The sequence below is a fragment of the Cygnus atratus genome, chromosome 16, assembly GCF_013377495.2.
Source record: "Cygnus atratus isolate AKBS03 ecotype Queensland, Australia chromosome 16, CAtr_DNAZoo_HiC_assembly, whole genome shotgun sequence".
In the NCBI taxonomy this organism is placed as follows: domain Eukaryota; kingdom Metazoa; phylum Chordata; class Aves; order Anseriformes; family Anatidae; genus Cygnus; species Cygnus atratus.
This window is the reverse complement of record NC_066377.1, coordinates 7036777-7057361: the sequence shown is the minus strand read 5'-3', so window position 1 is coordinate 7057361 and position 20585 is coordinate 7036777. Positions and strand designations below refer to the sequence as shown.

Below are 20585 nucleotides of genomic sequence, written 5' to 3'. Positions count from 1 at the left end.
ACCTTGCCTTATCACATGGGAATTATAAAGGAGCTGTTGTCTGTATCACTAGAGACATTCAGATAAGCTCAAAATTAAAAATACATTGAAAAGAGAGTATTTTAGAAAGTTTAAATAACTTTTCCATGCAGCCGAGATGCACAGGTCATTGGCTGGCTTTCCAGTCAGCAGCCTTTATCTCCTGTAAATAAGAATCCATGATAGGTAGCCTCTCACCCAGTAATTAATGCCACTACAGCACCTTCTGTGTTCATTCAGTTGTAGACCATCCAAAGGTATTTCATCTCAGTGGGAATACTTAAATGTGGAGTCATGTCTCCATTCTCTTAAAATTCAGTCAAAAACGGGGCCCAAATCTAATGACTAAGAGGTTATATTAGTACTAGTTCTCATACAACTGTTTCTTTTTCACCTGAACTTTCAGAGCTTAACAGTGAACGAAGGAGCTACATCTCCTGGGATGTAGCTGGGATATGCGGAACAGCACAAATATTTGGCATAAGAGCTGCTCCAGATCTCTGGATCCACTCTTGATGAATTTTTCTCCATGCCTTTCTAGAGGAAGAAGCAGTGTCCAAAACAAACAGCAGAAAGGGCCTGGAAGGACGGAGTCATGCTGGCTGTACCCCATCTTCCCCTAACAGCAGCAGTTGCAAGGTATTGCAGAGATTATGAATCATCGCTTTGTCTAGACACATTTTGCTAATTTTTCTTCTCCTTGAGGAAGATCGAAGAGATATTGTGTGGCGCATTCCCTTTTTTTGCATCTCAGCTGCTGGATGTCGCTCGTGAATGGTAAGGGGTTCATATTCCTTCAGACATCCTCTAACACCAAGTTTCTTGGGCAATACCTGTACTAGAACAAACATTCTAGTCATAATTTTATAGTCCAGTCATGGACATGGGCAGAATATGTTACCTCTGCTGCTCTGCCTGGTTTTGCTCAGCTTGCCTCAAGGAAGATACAGTGCAGGCTGAAAAAGCAGCTGAGGGAACGCCAGAAAGTGGGCAGTTGGGTGGAACAGGCACATGGGGATTATCCAGGAGCAAAAGGGAGGGGGCGTCTGACAGGTAAGCACCAGGGGTGAGGATTGATTGAACCTCGATTTCTGTCCAGTCACACAAGGTAAACTGGGAAGGTGCAGCATGAAAAGAGAGGATGATACTCTGGGGCAGAAGCATCTTACTTCTCAGCAGCAGCTAAGAGGCCAGGTTTCCCCCATGAATGACACTGCCTGGTTAAAGCGTGATCCTCAGTGCCAGGAACCATATGAGCAAAGCCCCAGTTCTGGATTCACAACCAGAAATAACCTAGCCAGTTCGATATGCACACCCTAAGACAAGAGCATGTAGGAGAGGGAGCAATATTTCTGAAGAAGCAAGTGGTAGCCACACGCCAAAGTAAAGTGCAACCCTCGACAGAAGCCCAGTGTAAGGTTGTCTGATGAATACCCTTACTCAGATCAGTGAATGATTTTTATTTTATTATCTTTTTCCTCATAACTCAAATAGGTTTGTGCAGAGCTTTGCATATGTCTGCAAGCACTGTTAATAAATTCTCAGACTGTTTCACCCGGGTCTTCTGAACCATATGAACAGAACAAAGCTTCAGAAGGCAGTCTTGTTATCCAGTCAATAGTAAGTTGGTGTGGAAGGAACTAAATAAACCAAGAACATATCCATGGAGCTGTAAAAAGTATCTGCTCTTTCCACACACACAGCATCAACAGTTAAATCACCAAAAGTATAATTTTCATGGCTGTCACTTATGTCCCAATCACTAATGAAGGAGAAAAAGAGTGTGTACTGTACAGCTTGCAAAGACCTAAAATTCTTTGGGGGAAAGGTGTGTTCTAAAAGCAGACATGAGGGTTTCTTGGACACTTGATATTCAGAGCAAATTTATTCAAGGTTTTTACCCACTCTAATGTTGCTGAATAGTGCCCGGCGACAGTGAGCCTGAAAATGTTTGGATGGAGCTCTTTTTAAAATCAAAACATGCCAGAAGATTTAGCCAGTTTCCATGAAATATCCCTTCAAAATGAAAATGAAGAGCTGTTGACATAATAATGTCAAAACCCACCAGTTAGGAGCCTGACTGAAAGAAAAAAAAAACTTTGTCCAGGCATAATTTCCTGTAACAGCCCTGCTGTTTCTTAAAAACAATCCTGTTTTCTAAAAGATTTCCTTTCTCAAACCATAATATTTGTATTCATCCTGAAGTATTTTCTCCCTCTGAAACTTGATTTTACAAAGAAAATCTTTCATTTCATTTCATTTCATTTCATTTCATTTCATTTCATTTCATTTCATTTCATTCTCTAAATGCAAAATGATTTCAAATTTAAAGTTTTTTCAATAAATAAATAAATAAATAGCAAGCCTGATTCCCATTCTCCCTGAGTTGCAATAAAAAGTGCCAGCCCTGCCAGCGAGGTGTAAAGGCAAGGAGCTGTCAGCTCCAGCACACCTCACACAGAAGTACGACGTAGCCCTAGCAAGAAGGATAGCAAGTGAATGAGTGTGAGCATGGACAGCATCAGGCACGTGGCTTTATGGGGTTGCATGGCCACTGTTGTGAAATTTTGAGCATGCTGAGAGACCTTTAGGGAAGGAGAGGGAAGAGAGAGATGCAGGTGCTTCAGATGGCGCATTTTGTTATGCCCATACAAGCACGTCCCTGTGCATTTGTGTCCTGCATGTCCCAGCTCCTGAGCCATGTCCCCTGTTGTGACACTGCTGGGTGCGTGGCTGGGAGCTGCAGGAGCTGCAGGACTCATGGGAGCTGCAGGAACCGTGGGAGCTGCAGGAACCGTGGGAGCTGGGTGGATGCTGCCCCGCTCATGGGCTGTGCCCCAACAGGATCGCTCAGGCTGCTGGCTGGGGCAGCCAAACACAGTTCCCATTCCCTTTCATAATCCCCATAATTCTTGTACACGATCTCACTCTGTTGAGACAGGCGCGTTAGCGATTGCTGTGTGATCTGCCTGAACACCCTCTGCTTTAACTTCCCTTATGAGCATGTTATTTCCATTACGCAGAATTCACGCCTTTGTTTATTTGCCCAGGAGATCCATTTTTCCCCAGAACTGCCCGTTGCTCCTTCTATTGTTTTTTCCTGGATCCCAATGACTTCTACATCTATCCCAATACTTTCCATGCCCTCAAAAATCTGTTGTTTTTTCCATTGAAGCACTGGGCACCAAACACAGCCCAGGCAGGGCCAGGAGGAAGCAGTGGCTTCCCGAGGGGCTGTTGAGTATGCAGAAAAAATGTGTGCTCTGCTTCTCTAAGGGCATCTGCCAGAACCCTGTTGGATCAAAGCACAGATAAAATATTTGGCATCAGCTGTATCCCCCCTGCAACATCTCCACCTGCAGGTAGTATAATATGCTATTTTTAAATATTTATTACGTTCATTTGCATCTACACATAAATAAAACTTTCCTGCCCTGCAGTGAAAGGTAAGTGTCTGCACACTGTTGGCTAACAACTGGCTCTTTGATTCCTCAAGCAATGAGCTGATCTGGTTTCTCTTTCAATTCCGCCTTTGGGCAAGAGAAACCTTGCAAGAGTTATGAATCAACTCTATTTCAAGATACTTTGCTTCCTGGAAAATGGCCTCAAGCACATCTTCCCATGCATTAGCTGCCAGACTTAGCTCTGAGTGTGCCTCTTTGTTGGAATTTTGTTTTGCCATGGTTCAGCAACAAGGACACCTTTTGCAATTAGTTCTTTTGTGATTTGTTCAAAACAAAGGGCAAGTTCCTGGAGATTCTCATGTATTCAGTGTGAAACTTTGTTATTTAGGGAAAAAAAAAAAGTCAACTTGGTTTTAGATGCTTTCATTTCACCTAAGTATTTAAGAACCTGAGGATCTGCATCTCAAATTTAGTGGCCCAGCATCCATCTTTCTCTTAAGTGTCATCTGGAAAATCAATCTCTGAGTCATTCTGTGCATAAAGCCACAGTTACCTCTTTCCTTTGACTTACACAAAGCTATGCTACTGCTAAAAAAGAGTGGCATTGTCCTCTCAAGTTCCATGGTCTCAGTCCCTAGGTACATGTTCATGCCACTTTCCTAGTGTTGACTACAGCAACTTTGCAGCCAAAAGGTGAGTCAGAGCAGTTCTCTGATCCTACTAAAATCAACCCTGCAAAAAAGTTTTTGTCTGGATCAAAGTCTCATGGTTGAGAGAGGTCAGGACACATTGTCATGAGAGGGGTGGAAGACAACAACCCATAATTAGTCTGTGAACCCACAAAGTAAGTTCTCTTGGGGTGCAACCTTCCCAGTGCTTTTATTGCAGGATAAATAACCACATACACAAAATTCACACTGCTCCCCTATCTATTAATCTGAACTCGTGTGAATGGCTTTTATGGCCCTTTCCATTTGGGGAAGAGGCTGCACATTGTAACTCTGACAGCTAGTTAATGCTAGGGAGGCATGTGATGTCTAAATCAGTGATGACAACATCATTTATAAAGAGGTCTCAGAAACAAATATCCTTACGAATGTGGCCTTCATTCTTCTTGTAACTCTGCTGTGCTTTGTCTCCCTGAAGTGTCTTTTTCCATCTGCATGTAAATAGGTATTTAATAGGCAGGTAGGCTGAGCAGAAGCCTCCACAAAAATGCAGTACTGCTTCTAGAGTTAGTAAAGCTGATGAAGCTATATTTCACTTTACTGCAAGCATTTCCTTCAGTCTGCATTCTTTATTAATCCTTTCAAGAAAATATACTTAAACATGATCTTTGAAATATTCAGTTTTTTTTAGGAAGAGCAAACGCCTGATATCTTATGGAGCTGAATTCCCATCAAAAGTCTTGAGTAACATATCTTTCAGTTTCCTGTTTTTTTATTTTATTTTTTTCCAAGGGGGTTGCAAGAAAATAATGTGGTTATTATTATTCTAATTAACATTTCTTTCTCTTTTTCAAGCTTTGCAATGGATAAATCATGTTTATTGAACTCTCATACAGTGCACTGTTTTGAATTGAGCTGGTTGCCATCAATAACAAAGTATGTTTGGATTCTTGTTATTTAGAACAGTATCTTCTTTTCACTGAATAAATCATTCTTGGCCAAAAATTACTGTTTTTTTTTTTTTTTTTTTTTTTTTTGTAGAAGTTCAATGTTTATTCTAAAACTTCTCTTCTGGGAGGTATACTTTTGACCAGTATTAAAATCTGACTTTTTGATAGTTTTTTTGACGACAACCCAGAATTAATTTGCATTATCTAACAGATTTCCATTCCTCTAATGATTCGCCTACATTCTTCAAAGCTAAATTTCAGACACAGGTTGAAGGGCTGAAAACCTCTTTCCTTTATAAAGTCAATGCAATCCAGTGGCTGATCTTTATTGTGAAATGTTTGGTTCACAGAGTTTCTTGAAAAAAGTCATCAGTGAAACACTATTATGGGATGCTAAAGTAAATGCGTGTTTGTTTCTGCCTGTAAAAATATTCAAAGAGAACATTGGTTTCAATTTTATTTTTAAACAGAAAAACCTCTATTTTTACAAAGCTAGAAAATAGAGTTAACACCCAGAATGAGTATTTTATTTAATATAGTAAAGGTATTCTGTTGTTGATCAGGTAACATTAACAATTCTAATATGTGAAGAATTAAAAAAAAAAAGTAACAATTTTGTCATCTTTGAAGTTATTTGAAGATTTCACAACTCTGCAAGTTGCACAACCTGCCTCCATCCAGTAGAAAATCCAAGATACTACAGAGTTTAGTCTTTAATGATTAAAATCACCTTTCTCTAGCATTTCAACATCTTGTACACTTATTGTAAAGGAGAAGCTACAGTGGAAGCTGCCAAGAAGAATATAATAATATGTCCAGGTTGTCCATTTAACTGAGAAATTTGTACCAGTGTGTAGGAGCAATGTGTATTTAAAGCTTTTTGTTTCCATTGCTCTTTCAACTATAGCCAGAAGGAAGATGGGATTGTTCTGGAGTACCAAAACTTGGTATCTCCTGAAATGAGTAAATGACATATGTGAGCTAAACTATCTTAATGTCTTGTTCCTAAGGTCTTTCTTCTTCTGCTTGTGCTGTGCAGGTCCCATTCAAAATGACTAAAATTTGGATTCAAGCTGAGGACTTCTCCTATGTATTATGGCACTTCATCAATTTAATTCTATCGCTTCGCACTCTTGACATAACGCATGTGATGACAAACTGCAGTGTGTATCTGCAGTTTGTGGCTGAATGTTCACAGAGAGCCGCCAAAGCAGCTCCCAGTTTTAGGACTGAGGATGGCCTTTGGCCATGGATTGAGCTGGCTCTTGGCTGATCCCTGGTCAGATATGTGGGTACCTTTGCCCTGAACCAAGGGAAACTGAGCTTGATGCAGGCATTGACCTCATATGCAAAACTATTTGTGATTTCCATTGGTGTAACTGAGATGAGAATGAGGGTTTTTTATGGTAACTGTGGTTTTTTTTTTTTTGTGGTCTAGACAAGCGTAACCCATATTGTCTGTGTATGCTTTTAAAATTTTTTTAAATACTTCCTTCCATTTTTTCCATTAAATGCAGAGAACATTTTTCCTTTCTTCACCTTGAGCAGCCCAGTGCTGCTGGAAGTCCATCTGACAGTGAGGATACCCTTTAGTTCAAGGTGAGCAAGATCTGCACCATGCCTCTGCTTCCCTCCTGTCTCCTTCATTTTATGTGGAACACAGTTCAATAGCAGGATGAATCAGATTATAGTAGTGATTTATTTGATTTACTATCAAGTTTCTGGGCACCTAAGTTGATAGCGGAGGGTAAAGTATCAGGTGTGTGCATACCAATTTGGGAAGACCAGGGGGTAATTCTCGTACTCAGACTTCCCCTTTATGGCCTTGTTGTGTTGTGTTGCCTGCCAGCAGCTGCCTCTGCTGCCTTTCCTTCTTCTCTGACACGTAGTGCCTGGAGTTCATTCAACACACTTAACAATTAAAGGCAAAGAGTTAGAACTTGTCGGGAGGAACATGCCCAAGAAAGCAAAGTATAATTCATCCTGATTATAAAATGCATTCCATTCCACACTTGTTTTGACATTGTCCCTTGGAGAAAAATATTTTGTCTCATAAAGAAGTCTCATTGTTGCTTTCCTTGTCAGGAGGAAGATTGCTCCATAAGTGTTCAGCCCCAACCAAACCCTACAATGTAAAGATTTCTAAACTTCCTTCTGGAACCAAATACTGTAGGTTAAGTTTTACTGTTTATGTGGTTTCATAGCCACAGACTACTGATCATACAGCTAAGAGGAGAGAGATCAAAAAAACTATGATCAAGAGATGAAAATCAGTGTAGTCCATCCTCTGCTAGCACAGGAGTATACAGGAATATAGAATACAGGGTCCAGAGAGCGATTGTTTGAGGTTGTAGTGCACTTCCACATAAAGAAACAAGAAAGAGGTGAACAGTAATATTCATGTAGAGAGTTGGGTTGTCTTGAAACCTGTACACCGAAACACACAACCACATCCCAAGTGCAGCCTCCATCCACACCAGTTACACCTCTGCGCAAAGTATCTGCAGGCACTGATTCTCTTGTGGCTGATACCAGTTTCATGCTTACATTTCTCAGTGTCAGCAAATGGTTTATTTCTGGTTTATACCTCAGAATGTGAAAGGGGCGAAAGCTGTGTGTGATTGCAGCCCTGAACTACAGCACAAGAATGTGGAGAACCAACAACACTTAGAGCAGAGACCTCAGGAAGGCGAGGCCACATGTTGTTTCTGTGACAAAACAATTTAGCACCTCTCTGTGATTTTTATTCTCTCAAAGCTGATACTCAGAAGTCCCAAAGAATAAGTTGTGGTGAGTAATTATAATGCTCAGTTTCGCAAGGCAACATTCATACTTTTTCCCAAGAAATGCATGGAAAGACACACCAAAAAAAAAATGAATACAGACGCCCACTCCATGGTATATCATTCCACAAATTATCATAACACACACAACCAACATAAGAGATTAATGAGACTGTTGCAGTTTCAACCTCAATAAACTTCAATAGGCTCTTTTGTTTAAATTCTCTGAAGTAAAAAGGCAGCATTTTCTTCTAAAGCTACACCCCTTACATGAATTTTCAATATCTGTGCCACAAATGACATGCTGGAAATTGTTAAGGGTCCTCCTTTTATAAAAAGTGATAATTACATTAAAAACCTACACATACATATGCAGTCCCACAGAGGTCAATGTGATGTTTCACATATTTAAAATTAATCATGTGCTGAATTGTCCTCCTAAAATTTATTCTTTAAATAAACTTTAGCCATCAACATTTCTTAGAAGCAATTTCTGCGAGCTCGGGTTATTTTGCCACATCAGTTAAAGCACTGACAAAGGCACTAATTCTACCTCTAGTTGTTGAGAACAAATATCCTCCCCAGTAAGGAAAAAGTCAAACTGGAACACTATCTGTGGTTTAATCAGAGCGTTGAAAAGTTGTATGTAGAGAATGACTCAGAAAATGCTATAGAATAGCCGGTTTGTAATGAACAGAACATATATGAAAAATGCCAGATTGACAGTCCTGAAAACTGGCGTTTGCTCTCCCTAAAAAAGCACAGACTTGGCTCCAGCTTGGTCTGTATCATTCCCACCAATACGCCTAAAGCCTGAACAGAACTAACTTCCTTTTGGATGTGTAAACATAGTTCATTTCCTTGTTGAGAAAGTTAATGGGGAGGCCAACTAATTCCACTCATTTTATGATCCATCTACTTTCCTCTAAGCAGTAACTGTAACAAATGGTAGCTGCGAAGTAATATTGTCCTCGTCCTCTGAATAAGTAGTTTTGACAGAGCATAGCGTTTCAAAGAAATAAAGAGCCGAGCTGAATGTATCCAGATGACAGTAAGTAAGGTTTCCTAAACATTTATTAATCTCAGAAGCATCATGCTGCTTCTCACACTTCTGAGATATGACAATAAGAAGACCAGACATGTTCCTTGATGTGAAATTTTGGCTTGGTCATTCATTGTCTGTGCAGTTTGATAATTACCTATTTCCTAAGTAAATTGCTTTGGACATTTACTTTGAGGTAGCAGATTAATGAAGTTCTTTGAAAACTTTAGGAATCTGAAAATGCACAAAGCTTCCGGAACAAAATTTTCCAGATCAGTGGTTTTTGTACCTTTAGAAATTGAGAAGACAGCACACATTTGTACAACAGTTCATACAGAGTTGGTCAACACCTTACTCACAGCAGCACTTGTGTAGATCTTTGGTTCCACTAAATCTAAAGAGTGAAATTAATAAGCAGCCCAGTAAGCATGAACCTGCTATTTAAAATACAGAAGCAATAAAAGATTTCGAAATGCCAGATTACTAGACTGTCAAGGTCAGTTCAAATTGATAACACCTCTTCTCTTTGGTTGTCTTTAAAGGTTAAATCAAAACATTTTAAGGCAATGTGATATGCCTCGAATTGAACAATAATCCTGACTTTCTGCTAACACTTGTTTATAGTGGCACAGTTCCATTGCCTCTAATGGAATAACATTAGTTTCTAATGCTATAAGAAGAGCCTTGGTGTATATTATTAATGTCATAGCAGCTTGGATAGATGTCCCCACATGGACCTGCATGTCAGCACGAGCTGCCAGCCCTCTCTAGCAGTCAGATGAGCAGCCGTGCTCCTCCAGCCCACCTGCCCCGGGCTCCCAGGCACAGTGTTCCCGGCTGTCACATTGGTTTCAGCCGCACAAACTGCACCCGCCATAACGTACACATTGCAATATGGGGTTCAGAAAAGGAACATTCTCATGCAGCACTGTGCAATTTTTGTTACACTATCATTCATTCAGCCAGAGGGAGGCTTAACTTGGCAAAGACAAGGTGGTTCTGCTAACTGTCAGCTCTGCTTTTTGAGGAACAACCAGGCTGTCTGTCAGAGTGCTGGCTGGGTGGCTTTTTTTTTTTTCCCCTGTACATCATTTCTTTTGATCCCACAGAGGTTCAAATTATTTTCATCCTTTCTCAAAACTTTAGATTGATTTTATCTTGTCATAGTGGAAGAGAAACGTAACAACCCTATCCCTTGAGCCCGCGGTGCTGTGCATGGTGGGGAGAAACGTGTTCAGACTGCGCCAGGGATGCAGAAAGCCCTGTAATGCTCGCGTTCACTGATGCCCGATAAGATTACACAGATGGAAAGGAGCTGTAGGGACAGAGTTACATTCCTGAATACCCAGACTAGCCTAGACTGAAGGAATAGCAAAAAGATTAATGCTACAAGAGGCATTTGGCATCAAAGATGGGTGCTGCGGGGCTTTGCCCATGTACTTGCAACCGGGATCCACATGCCCAGGGCTGGTCCTGTACCAGGCAGTGCCCACTGGCCCCTCCATCAGGAGCTGGGCTTGGTGAGGGTGAGACAGGTCCTGGAGGAAAATTTAGATGGGAAGTGCTTGTGGGGTTAGGTATGGGAATGCCTCAGAAAGCTTTGTTAATAGAAATCTGGGACATCATGGGGCACTTAAGTGGTACTTAAGACTTCAGTCTACCATGTTAAGAATCAAAATCTCTTTGAGACTTTGGAGGCTAGAGGGTATAGCTATTAATACCCTCATTATCATTTAGCTATGTAGCCTTAGCCTTCATACACTGCTAATAGACAGAACTGAGCTTGTGCTGAAGCTGTATTTGTTAGCATCAATGGCTGATATAAGACATATAGCCATGCAGATAGCAAACAACAGATGAACAGAGTACAAGTTTTCTATTAGTCTTATCCCAGGTTGTTTCTTGTGTTGCAATTATAACACACAAATCAAGCATTGAGGGAAGTATCATGGCAATTTTTTCTTCAAGAAGTTACTATGAAATACACATTTTTTTTGTAACACAATGAAGACTTTTATTATAAAACTGTGGATGAATGTGTATAGAAAATATCTTTATTACAAAACTGGCTATTACAAAATTGTCTAGAAAGATTCAAATAATGCATGGATTCCTTTACACATACTCAAGCATGTAAATGTATGACAATATATGACAATAACTAACAGAGGAAAACAAACAGGCAAACAAAACCACCCTAGAAGACAACAAATGCTAAGAATCTATATTATTTCAGAATATAAAAAAAAATAATTCATGGATTTGTATATAAACCTTCACTCAAAACTGCATCATAGGAAAAATACACTAGCGGCCATAATAGTTAACATCCAGTATTGTGTGTGCGGGGCAGTGACAAGTTTAACCTTTAGATATAGAAATATCTAAATATTGAATATTTAGATATTGAAATCTCCCCCCCCCCCCCCCCCCAAAAAAAACACCACACTCCTGGAAATATTTAGGTTCCTTATTTCCTGTGATGCTTTAAACATGCATTTTATATTACTCATCTGCTGAAGGAACTATCCTGTTAGGATAATCATCATTTTATAGTGGCAGAACCCATAGGATTCCAGTGATTCCATTAAAGGATAAGGCCTCTCATACAAAAAAAAAAAAAAAAAAAAAAAAAAAGAGATAAGGACTAAGCAAGTTTCTTTACCCTTAAGCTGACTTCTTGAAGCTCTTCAACCCTGAGCTAACAGGACGAGAGCAGTCGTGATTGCTGTCCCCCCAGATTTCCACTGTGATACCCACAAACTGGAGATGAGATGAGCTTTTTTCAGGCTAGCCTGCTGAACAACTTGCGTCTGTAATAGTTTCCCTGTGCACTAACAACCATATCTAACACTCCATAGCTCATGATCAAGCTCCGTCCTGCACAGTCCCTCCACTGCACTAAGCCAGTGTATTTGTGTAGGTATATGAATGTGCAGACTATTTTTCTTTCCTTTTAGCATTGCCAAGTACAGCTGAATTAACCATGCTTTCCAATAAAACATTATAGGAGCTTTTGTTGGTACTGTTTCTGTTGTTTGAGGCATGTGTGTTGCAGTTTCTCCACCATTACCACAGGTTTTGGCTTTCCCAGTCAATGTATATTTTGTTCAGGAAAGGCAGCAGAAGGATTCTCATTTGTCAGTTTGCAAGCTGTATTAAAAAGAAAAAGAATCTATATTGTGATCTTTTGCAGCACATAACATGTTTTTTGTTAAAAGTAATGAAGAATGATGGCATTTAAAAAATCTCACATCATGAGAGCATAGAAATATGAGTATAAGCGAACAGATGATTTTAAATGAGGTTCAAAGAAAAGTCTCATTACTCAGGAGACCCTTATGCCCATACCTTATCGCCTGTGAAACGCAACGGGGAGCTCCCGGCTGGGAATCAGTATTCCTGAATGGAGTGTTTCCACCGGCTTGTCATCCGTTGCCACTATTTGGTATTTGCGAATGATCTGAAACACAACCATTTCAGTTAGCATGTTTTAGCTTCCACATCGTCTGATGAGATGAAGTGTAGAACAATCACACGTTGTGTAAAAGATACCATGTGAGAGTATTTACCCAGCAAAGGGCCAAGTGAAGCTGCAGCTCTGCCAACCGACGTCCGATGCACATCCGCTTCCCAATGCCAAATGGGACATGAGAAAAGGGATTTATCGAGTTCTTCTGAAGCCAGCGCTCTGGTTTAAACTGAGTCCAGCCATTAAAGTATTCTTCATTGGAACCCAAGGCATGAGTATTTATCATTAGTACTGTCTACAAACAAAGCAATAGAGACAGTCTCAATTTAGAATTGGCTTAGAGCTACCAAGTGAATCAGCTCGTTAGTGGAAAAAAAAAAAGCAACAGTGAAGGCAAGGCAGTTTTCTCAGAAGAACTCATGCAATTCTCTGAAGATTAATCCAAACACAGGAAAGGTCATATCTTCTTCAGAAAAGAATTGAAAATTTTGGAAAAAAATCTTGAAATAGAGCACCAAAATATTTTTGGCTAAATAACAGTGCAGGCTGTGATGGTTTTCCCACTTATGGGAATTCTTGTCCTGACTTCCTCACTTAGGCCTGATGCCAAAACCCATCCTTTGGCAAAGTCATTCTGGGACTGAAATTTCCAACTAACTTCAATTGTTTACAGGATAGTTAACTGATAAAATATTTTAATAAGCTAAATTAATTGACTTACCCCTTTGGGTAGTACATAGTCTCCTAGAACCATTTCTTTGTCAATAGTGCGAGTGGTAAAAGGTACGGATGGTGTTAATCTACAGTGAAAGAAAAAAATGGGTCAGATTTCTAGTATTTTTTCTTCCTATATGTATATTAAACAATGCTAAACAACCCTAAACAATGAGGTGCACAAAGTTAGTACACACTAGCTGGTAAAACTTTGTGGTCATGTTGCTTTCTGCAAGTTATTTGAGAATTTTACCTCATGGATTCTTTCAGACATGCTTTTAGGTAAGGCATATTTTTCAAGTTCTCAGCACTTGGATTCTCATTAGCAGCCAAAATACTCTGTATTTCCTGAAGAAGCTTCTGCTGAACACGTGGATTGCGTGAAATGTTGTACAAAGCCCACAGTAAACTATTGGCTGTCTGAAACGAAACAAAAAGAAATGCAAGGTTTCCAATTAGTGACAGAAAAAAGAAGTTACCAGAAGTTCAAAGCCACATTCATAGTTGGCCACTGCCTTATGGTATTTTGTAAACCTAAGGGATTAGGAGCCATCCCAGTTGTTCTCTAGGAATTTAGGCCACCGAAGCAACTACAGCGTTACCTCACTCTCAGGTTTTGCGTTGGTTCAATTATGGAAGAAAGCAAGGACACTAACTTTAAAAACTCTCTACAAGGAAGTTGAATTTACCGTTTCAACTCCAGCAATCTGGAGCTCTGCGATGGCAGCATACAGCTCCTTCTTAGAAAGTTGTCCTCCAGAGTAGATGTCGCACAGGAAATCCTCCTGAGGGTTTGCAGAGTGTTTTTCCAGCCGACAGTCAATTGAGTGCTTGGCTGAGGAGGGAGTAGCAGGACGTAATTAATGAAATACAATACTAAAAATACTACAAAAATTAAAAAAAACATGGCTCACATGCAGGATTTTGAAAGAGGATACCAATGTATGCTCTTTTTTTCAAGAAAAGAGCGTTGTATGTATGTATGCTCTTTTTTTCAAGAAAAGAGCATTGTGCTGAATAAATAATGGTGTTTTCATTTAGACAAATAACTCAGCCACAAAAACAAAAAACAAAGGAACAAAAACCAACAAAACAAAACACTATGAACAGAAAGAGTTCCTGTAAGCCGCTGGGAATTCTCCATTCTAAAATTAGGAAAGGAAATCAGTGATGTGTGAAGTGACATACTTAGCAAACAAAAATACAAGTCTGTAAAATTTATTGACTTGGATTTTCAGAAGAGATCAAGGTGTTAATGAATCAAAGAACTTTTAGTACTTAATTTCCTGAGGGGAAGTGTAAGCTTTTCATTTACTATGGGAAGGAAACAATAGATGCCAAATGTTACGTACTTCTTGTATTTAAATACAGCAAACTAGATTTTACCCATCCTTTCTCATGAACATCCCAATTGTTAAACCCAGTTCCTACTTAGGGAACTATTCATACAAAGCAAAGGCAACAAACTTTTTTTCCTGAACAAAACAGGTTTAAGGAGTCTTTCTTAACAGCCATAGACTAAAGCAATAAAACAAGTGCACGTGTGGCTGGCACGACTAGAACTCCTGAAGTATCAACTACTTGAATACCTAAGAAAAATATACCCCTCAGCACTACAATCATCTGAGTGCCAAAGTCTTTCTTAATCTTTAGCTAGAGCTATCACTGTCAAAAATATTGACAATATAAGCTTGCTTCATATCTGGAGTTAGAGTAATTTCTGCAGCCTTGGAGGTTGATTCATTTTAAATAGACAGGAAATGTTATCAAAAAGCCAAACTATACCTTATGATTTAAATTGTTTTTGTTTTAAGACTCAGAATTCTTTTCCAGGTTGCTCAGAAAATCTGTTATTTCTTTAAGCACACTGTTACATGTAAAATTCTTGTTTCTCAACAGCAAAGTCCTCTTTCTAACTTGTATACCTTGCTTTAGAGACATTTATACAGTTTCCAGTGATTTATGACAGATTAAACTGGGCTCTGATTTTACTGGTTTCCAAATTTCTGGGGGTTCCCTGTGGACTGGGTATTGCCACACAACCAGCACTTGAAGAAAGTAGTGCTCCTATGATTGGAATAGGTCTGTGGTTAGCTGCAGGAAAGGTGTCTTAATCTGAGCTGGAAGTAAGAATTAAGAGCAGTGTAGGGCAGTAACAAATACGAAAAAAGTTAATTCCAACAAGAGGGACAAGAAGTCAAGGTTAAAGAACTAACCAGTTTTGAATATGTCATCCCATGCTTTAGTATGAGCTTGCCAGACTTTTGTGTTCAGACCCTTGTGAAGCTCCACGGGGGTCACCATCATCATTCCAAAAGTAGCCATCATCTGTGGTGAAGAAAGTTTTTGAAATCTTTAAAATCTCTTTGTAATCTGAACAAAATTAGACCGTAAAGTAGGAGGTAATTTTCACCAGGAAGTCAGAATCCTGGCAGATTTTCCATCCTGGACAGAAAAGATTGGATTTGTCCTACTTAAGACCACCTCCAGCTAACATTTAAGAACAGTTAGTACAGAATAAGAGGTTTCTGCAGTGGGTGATTCATCCCGTCTATTTTAGGCACCTGTTATAGAAATGGACAAGCCACCCTTTGGCAGTGCCTCTCTTCCTTGACAACAGATAGAGCTAAAAAACTAGGCTAGACCAGATGCCTCTCTTTTAGTTGGTTAAAATTAGGACAATAAGCATCAGAGGCCAAGTTGCAGCAAGATGCACAGCAGCAAATCTGCATAATCCCACACAACTCCGAGTCACCCAACAAACAGCAGCATTGCACAACAGGTGCCTTGGAGGGAAAGGAAAGTTAACCACCCAACCTGACTACTATATTTCTGGGATTACCCTGTTGTCCACACAACAGTTATCCCCTACAGATTTAGGCACTTCATAAAAGGGACAGTCAGATGCTCAGCACTAGCTCTGCACATTCAAGTGTGGCATCAGGTGTACAAGGCTGCCAATACACATGTAGCACAGAAGCTTGAGTTTCTTTTTCCAGCTGACCCATTTAAACCAGTACCCCCACAGCAGTAGAAAAATCAGTACAGCCCCAGGTAAAGACTCGTCCATACCGTTTTTACAGCCTTGATGAAATTCAGACTTTCTTCTTCTACATCCCGCTGTAGGAGACCAAACCTCTTTCCATACAGCACCAGGCAGATACCTGTTGTTAAGCAATATTATTATTCACCCTTTCACTTGTATAATTTTGTTTCCACCATTTATTTTCAGGCAGTGGCTTTGGTTATCCTCCTGAAAAATGTTCTCTGTCCTGTGATAAACACTTCTGAGAACAGCACTCCAAAATACCTTCTGCACATTTGCCTCATTCCTGGGGCACTTTCCTCACAAATCAGATTCAGTACTGATCCTCTCACATGAGCAGAAGACCGTTCTGCCAAACAGGGCTGGCATATTTGGAAAATAAGCTATTAGTCAACCCTACTGACAAGAACCAAGTTGCAGGAAAAGAGGGTCTGAAGAGCCCATCTAGTTCAGCATCTCCTAGTTCTTTCCACAGCCAGAAACCACTTGCTAACACTGGCAGCATCCCACAGCCCACCCGTTCCCACTTGCTTTTAAATATAGTATTTTTCTGAGCCATCACTTCCTATTTTTCACTTTCCAAAAGCAGCCATCACCACTGACAGTGGAGAGGAGGGGAAAAATACCAACCAAACAAAACATCACACGCACTTTTAGGAACTCAGTACACAAGTTGCCCGATGAGCCAGCCACAAGCAGGCAGGTCTGGCAGAGCTCGCTCAGTTAAGCACTATGCCTGACCATCCTTCCTTGTAGGAACCATTGCTGCAGCTTGTCCTGCCCTGTCATTCCTGGCAGGAGGCTTCTTAGAGAGCTCTGAAAGGTTTCTGAAGATGAAGGCTCCTGTCTTGGTAACTAATTCCAGTGCTTCTCAATCTCAATGCAAAACATTTTAATTAGGATTTTCCAACCCTTGTCTACAATGAAGACTTCCTCACTGTTATTGGATCCTTTCATTGATCTTGTGCTGCTGGCAGTTAACAAATATCAGACAGAAGCGGTCATGGGCTACCTTACCCCATTCTAGAGAAATGCACTGTGATTCCCCCGAGTTTTGGATTTAAGCCACTATTAGTGTTTGAATTTTCTTACAAGCCACATAGGTAACTGGCCAGAATTGAAGAATTTGTATAACAGCTGATGATTTTTACATATATTAATGGTCCCCTGGCTTTTCTGCAACATAATTTCCATGATACTGTAGTTGATAGTTTGGAAATAATTAGCTTACAGTCATTACTAATTAGATTTCACTTGAAATGTCACTGCAGGTACAAAATGCATACTGTTCTCAGGCAAAAAAAAAAGACTTACTTTCAAATGACCATTTGTTGAATTCTGAATATACATCTTCCATTTGTCCATTGTGGTTACAAACTTCATCTATTCTATACATGAAGTCCTCCAGGACCTTCAAGTAGTGGAGAGAAGAGAGAAGGGAAAAAAAAAAAAAGATAACACCAACTGATAAAAATCCTATTTAATTAACATTTGAACTGTGACTTAAATAGATAGCAATCTTGCATAAAATAGAAGTACTTACGTTTCCTGTTCCTTTAACAATATTGTTTCCCGCTGTGTTAATGTAGGTTTGGATTTTACACTACTGATGCTATTACTGTCTGTACTTCAGTGAACTGAGCTTTCCTCCGCAGGGACAAAATGCTTCAGTCTGACACTGGGATAATGCTGGAGCTTCACAATAAAAAAAATGCTTAAGCTGTTTCTCACAGATGCCCCTCAAACTCAGTGAGGAACGTGGAGGTTAAAGAGGTGGGTGAGGTGTTCCCTGGCAGGAGGAACCCAAAAATTAAGAGGTAAAGGCAAAAAAACACTGAATGCATAAAAAGTAAGCAAAATCCCTGTTTGCAGGAGCCCATATCATTGTGGAATAATCTTTCTGCTCTGTGGAGGTAGTGAGTCTCAGCTACAGATTTGTGTGGTCTCACGTTTGGTCAGACCCGATAATCAGTTTGCACTCATTATTCCCTGGGGGATTTCAAAGCATTCACTCGTGATTTTATCGCTGTAGAGCAGATGAGCAGCTACCCAGGTGAACTGGGCCGCTTGGTCTGCTTTGTTTTTCCCTAAATTTCCAGGGCCATCGGGGGAGAGAAGGAATGTGTCAGTACCTCATTGATCGTGGCGTCCAGTTTCACAACTTCGCTGGGCTTCATTAATTTCTTCTGGAAGGCGCTTCTCACCCTCTGCCAGTCCTTTCCTTCCCTGGAAGGAAAAGGCTGAATTAAATTCCCTGGCTGAATTAAAAACAGCCAGGCTGAAAAGAGAAAGAGAATGCTTTTTTTTTTTTTTTAAAAAAAAAAAAAAAGCAAGGCGGATTAGAAGACACCCCCGCAGCATGTGCAACAAGGCATCCCCGGCAGCACCTTCACCGCAGCCACAGGCAGCAGAGCCCTGGGGGGGTCCCGGTCCCTGCGGAGTTTTGGAGGGGGTCCCGGTTCCAGCCCGCCCCGTAGTGAGCCCCTCCGCCACTCACAGGATCAGCAGCCCGTAGCCCTCGTCGCGATAGTCCCGATAGGCTTTCCAGGGCTTGATCTCCAGGCGCTGGGGGCAGGCGCTCTCCCGGCGGTACAGGGCTTCCAGCAGGCAGGGGGCTGCGATGTGAACCGAGTCGAAAGCCCCCAGCTTCATGCGGAAAATCTTCCCGAAGCGCCTGTGGTACTCGGCCTGGGGGGCGCAGAAGAGTCCATCACCCCCAAACCCCAAACACGGTGAGTGCGGGGCGCTCCCCAGACCCCCGCCGCAGCATCCCCATCCCCATCCCCATCCCCATCCCCATCTCCCCCCATCCCCATCTCCCCCATCCTCCTCACCAGCGTCTCATGCTGCCTCTTGAGCCCCCCCTTCCAGAGGACGTCGGGCAGGCTGCCCATCAGGGGCCAGCTGGGGGGCCCGGGCAGGGCGGCCAAGGGGTGCCCGCGGCCCCGCAGGGCGCACAGGGAGGAGGCTGCCCGAGGCCTCCCGGCGGCGAGGCCGCAGGTGAGGGCGGGATGCCGGAGGAGGATGCTGCGGGCTCCCATCGCGGCGGTGACAGCCTCACCATCCGCCTCTATGTATTTATAGAGCGGCGGGGAGGCTCGCTGGACTTTCATCGGGGGCCAATGGGAGCCCTGGGTGGGGTGAGGTGGGGCCGGCTGCCGGGGCTCGGCCCGGCCCGGCCCGGGGAGGCTGCGGGGCAAGGGGTTCAAGCAGGGGTGAGGCGAGGCAGAGGGCGCCGAGCCAGCGCCGCCACCCGCGGGGGTCCCCGGGGGCTCTGCCGTGGTCCCCCGGGGGTCCCCGGCCCCGCGGTTCTGCGGGGAGCGCCGCAAGTAGCGGCCCCCACCGCTTGGAGAAGCTGCCTGCTCGTCTCCTAAACCGGCTTCTGTCTCTGGCTCGGGGATTTGGGAACTTCTATTTATTTATTTATTTATTTATTTTTCCTGGTGCAAAGTGGTCGGGGTGCATCTGCAGGAGGAGGAAGGGGGCTGTGGTGCTCGCACCGCAGCGCGCAGGTGACTGAACACTTCGGTTTTCCTTCAGATTCTGCGCTCTGAAATGATGGACTGAAAAGCGAAGGGACCAAGGAACATCAAGTTTTGGCAGTTGGGCTGCTCCTGCCCCATCTGGCTGACTAACCACCCACTTATGAAAAGGGCATGCGAGTGAATCACCTGAGAAGGCAAAATTCCCTTCACTGTTAGTGTTGGCAGCCCTTAAATTCTGACAAAAAAAAAAAATCATTTATTGCCACAAGTCTCTTAACTGCAATCTCCACAGTAATCCTCGGACACAGCCAAAGGGTTTCAAGCTGAGTGAAGGCAGAAGAGGGGCTTGCACAAATAAAGCAGCCCAGGACATCTGTGTGCTCAGATCTCTGCCCTCTCCCTGCAAGAGAAGTCAGACAGGCTGTGGATCTTACTGCAAGACAGAGAGCTACCTGTAAGCCAGAGAATATCCAGGAAAAAAAGGTATGCAAGTGTGAGAACTCACTCTACTCCTGCCCCACGCTACCTTTTTCATCTTGTTCCAGTGGCATTTTGTGACTCAGCTCCTAATCCCTTTTGTTTAAGTGTCTGATGGCGAGATGTGGAGCGTGCAGATGGGTGTGTTAGACACGGGACAAGCAGAGAAATAGACAGAAGGTGGGCTTGGCACTGAATCTGAGACCCAGAAAGGCACATGTCTCAAAGTCAAATTAATAACAACTAAAAGACCAAAGTGGCAGTGATCAACACAGAGAAAAATGTACAAAAGCATGACATCTCACTGCAGAGTGTTTCTCTGATTTTTCTACATCCTTCCCCTCCCAGTGATTTTCTTCTGTGGGATCATACCACATAGTCCACAAGGTCATAGCATTTCTAGGTGGGCTTTAAGATTAAAGCTGGTTCAAAGGTTTGCACATTTTTAGGGAAATATCCCAACCAGTTGTTATTTTTGTGATTTGTTTTCTTTGAACCAGCTACTGAAAGCACATCTTGCCTGTCC

General features: G+C 41.9%; 2 protein-coding genes across 2 annotated transcripts in view; both read right to left on the bottom strand.

The window, feature by feature from the left end:
* The window catches only part of BCAS1 (brain enriched myelin associated protein 1), a 212120-nt gene that overhangs the window by 67973 nt on the left and 123562 nt on the right, over positions 1-20585 (bottom strand). The window lies entirely within an intron of this gene.
* Positions 11617-19210, bottom strand: LOC118248976 (1,25-dihydroxyvitamin D(3) 24-hydroxylase, mitochondrial). The gene is made up of 12 exons (XM_035548477.2): positions 18932-19210; positions 18595-18785; positions 18230-18323; positions 17412-17508; positions 16124-16215; positions 15268-15379; positions 13741-13886; positions 13305-13471; positions 13059-13137; positions 12438-12632; positions 12217-12328; positions 11617-12018 (listed from the first exon to the last, which is right to left on the bottom strand). Exons 1-11 carry the CDS (start codon positions 19208-19210, stop codon positions 12218-12220), a joined length of 1563 nt encoding a protein of 520 aa, XP_035404370.2. The 3' UTR covers positions 11617-12018; position 12217.

What these genes read in the sequence shown, in the direction of transcription:
- LOC118248976 (XM_035548477.2), bottom strand. Translation starts at nt 19,210, where the DNA reads ATGAAAGTCCAGCGAGCCTCCCCGCCGCTCTATAAATACATAGAGGCG. An exon ending in AGAGGCAGCATGAGACGCTG is followed by an intron (nt 18,786 to 18,931) that starts GTGAGGAGGATG and finishes TGCGCCCCCCAG; the next exon opens with GCCGAGTACCACAGGCGCTT. An exon ending in TTCACTTGGCCCTTTGCTGG is followed by an intron (nt 12,329 to 12,437) that starts GTAAATACTCTC and finishes GTTGTGTTTCAG; the next exon opens with ATCATTCGCAAATACCAAAT.